This window comes from Mandrillus leucophaeus, unplaced genomic scaffold, assembly GCF_000951045.1.
Source record: "Mandrillus leucophaeus isolate KB7577 unplaced genomic scaffold, Mleu.le_1.0 Scaffold72, whole genome shotgun sequence".
NCBI lineage: Eukaryota > Metazoa > Chordata > Mammalia > Primates > Cercopithecidae > Mandrillus > Mandrillus leucophaeus.
This window is the reverse complement of record NW_012107808.1, coordinates 4,564,656-4,567,174: the sequence shown is the minus strand read 5'-3', so window position 1 is coordinate 4,567,174 and position 2,519 is coordinate 4,564,656. Positions and strand designations below refer to the sequence as shown.

General features: G+C 52.2%; 2 protein-coding genes across 4 annotated transcripts in view; both read left to right on the top strand.

Moving 5' to 3' along the window:
- CPSF3 (cleavage and polyadenylation specific factor 3, 73kDa) overlaps window positions 1-1,093 on the top strand; it is a 51,223-nt gene extending 50,130 nt beyond the window's left edge. For all 3 annotated transcript variants that reach the window (XM_011965324.1, XM_011965323.1, XM_011965325.1), the window contains one exon: window positions 910-1,093. In XM_011965324.1, the coding sequence (XP_011820714.1) occupies window positions 910-1,011 (102 nt within the window). In that variant the 3' untranslated portion in view covers window positions 1,012-1,093. The remainder of the gene's footprint in view (window positions 1-909) is intronic.
- A 719-nt stretch (window positions 1,094-1,812) lies between these two features.
- Window positions 1,813-2,519, top strand: part of IAH1 (isoamyl acetate-hydrolyzing esterase 1 homolog (S. cerevisiae)) — a 33,439-nt gene continuing 32,732 nt past the window's right edge. The window contains exon 1 of the mRNA XM_011965310.1: window positions 1,813-1,884. The gene's annotated coding sequence lies outside the window, so the exon portion shown is untranslated. The remainder of the gene's footprint in view (window positions 1,885-2,519) is intronic.

The following is a 2,519-nucleotide window of genomic DNA, read 5'->3' as shown; positions in this document are numbered from 1 at the left end:
AAAAAAAAAAAAGAACTAGAGGCCAGGCGTGGTGGCTCATGCCTGTAATCCCAACACTTTGAGAGGCCAAGGTGGGTGGATCATCTGAGGTCAAGAGTTTGAGACCAGCGTAGCCAACATGGTGAAGCCCCATCTCTACTAAAAATACAAAAATTAGCCAGGCGTGGTGGTGCACCTGTAATCCCACCTACTTGGGAGGCTGAGGCAGGAGAACCCGGGAATCATTTTAACCGGAGAGACGGAGGTTGCAGTGAGCTGAGATCACATCACTGCACTCCAGCCTGGGCAACAGAGCAAGACTGTCTCAAAACAACAACAACAAAAACGAAGTAACTAGAAGATTATTAGTGATTTTCAGTCAAATTCAATACCAAATGTTGAGTAGATAGCCACATCCATTCCTTGCCAAGTAATTTGTGTGGCATAGATGGACTTCCCTGGAGTATCATTCACTGGATCAAAATGTGGGCTCTGATGTAAATGTAGTTTACTAGACTTTTCCCCAGTCTTTCCCCCTGCATCAAATCATCACCAATTCAGACCATCGTGCCGTCAGGAAGCACTGCACGCCCACAAGTGTGTAGGGCGGCCCTTCTGTTTCATGGTAATCAGTCCCACTGTGACCTCTGCCCACAGAGATGGCTGTTCTTTTTGTTATTTTGAGACCGGGTCTCGCTGTGCCGCCCAGGCTGGAGTGCAGTGGTGCAATCACAGCTCACTGCAGCCTCAACCTCCCCGGCTCAGTGATCCTCCCACCTCAGCCTCTTGAGTATCTGGGACCACAGGTACACGCCACCACACCTGGCTAATTTTTTCTGAGATGATGGTTTTTTAAGAGTATTCATTTATCTTCCATATAATGATTATAGACTTAATGCTAACAAAGTCTTGTTTGTGCCTCACTTTCAGACTGTAGAATGTGAAGAGGGAAGCGAAGATGATGAATCCCTCCGAGAAATGGTGGAGCTGGCTGCACAGAGACTGTACGAGGCCCTGACGCCGGTTCACTGACTGTTCCTGTATATGAACTTTTAAAAAATACTTGACTGTACTTCTGGTACCTAAAATAAAATGCATTCGTTTCTCTGGGGGAGCCTGTTTACCTTTGATGTCAAATGGCCTTTATTCCAACAGCCTGAATACTGCTAAATTGCCAACTAATTTGTCCATTATTCTAGAACTAACTACTAAATAAACTGCCCATTATTTTAGAATTTATGAATTCTTCTTCCAGGCATATATGTGCAGTTCCCATCGAAACCATCAAGATCTGCCCACAGCAACCGCTGCTGGTTACCCTCTCCCATGGGGTAACCAATTTGAGTTCATAATAAGGATTCTAAGTAGCACTTGAATCTCTGTCTTCATCTCCACTGCTGCTGTTCGAGCCCAAGTCTTCTCTCCCCTCGGAATTCCTGCAACCCCCTCCATCTCCTCCCCTACAGCTGATTCCTGGAACAGACTTGGCCTCGGGCCTCAGCTGCTTGAAGGCCTTAATGAAGTCCTTGTGATAAAGATGAAGTCCAGGCACCTTTGCTTCCTCTAGCAGGGCCTCTCAATCTGGGCTACCCGTGGGAATCACGTGGGGTGCATTACAAGTGCACCTGTACCCAAGTCCTGCTAACAGGAGGTGAGTTAGTCGGCTGGAGTGAGGGCCTTTGGTTGGATCTTATTTATAAAGCTCCCCCAGGTGATCCAAGCGAGCTTGGGATGAGTAACCTAAAGAGCGTCGTGCTCTATACCCATCGCCCCGACCCAGGGAGCGGGGTTGGTCTCTGCGCCAGCTCCCCTGGCCCTTCTGTTATTCATCTACAGCTCTGTGATTTCAAGGCATCCTTCCCACCCGTTTTTAGCTCGGCCGCCGAACTTCACTGCACAGTTGAGGTAAGAACGTTGCATTACAACCGCGTTTTAACAGACGAATCCCTTGGAAGTAATTCAGTGCTGTGTGTCCGCGGGGTTCTGTATCCGCGCATCCACCCAACGGCGGGAACAAGAAAAGCGGCTGCGCGCGCACTGAACGTGCAGCTGCTTTCCCTTATTCGCAGAACCACGAGGTACTGCCAGGGTTTCCGCAGTGCCTGCGCCCTCTTGGGTGTTACAGGCCCTCCAGAGTGACGCCCGGCGCAGGAGGCCGCGCCCGCACCCCACGACCTCTTCCAGGGGGGCCTGCAACAGTCCTCCGCCCCACCGAGGGCCAGCTGTGGTTCCCGCCGCGCGTCCTGCGGACACACTCCTGCCCTTTGCCGAACGCACCTGCACTCGCGGAGCGCGGGGTGCGCTTAGGGCGGCCCAGAACCGCTTTTCTTCTGGGAACCACGCGGCGGGACGCGGGTTTCGGATTCCCTGGGGGCAGCCTTGCTGTGAGTGAACAAGCGCGGAGGCCGAGCTTCTTGCAAACGGACTCCGGTGTCCGAGAGGCAACGACCTTTGTGCCTCACCAAAGTGACCGCTTGGGTGCCGGACGAGCCCTGCCCTTGGAACCCACGGGCGGCCACTGCGCAGGCGCCTTTCCCGGC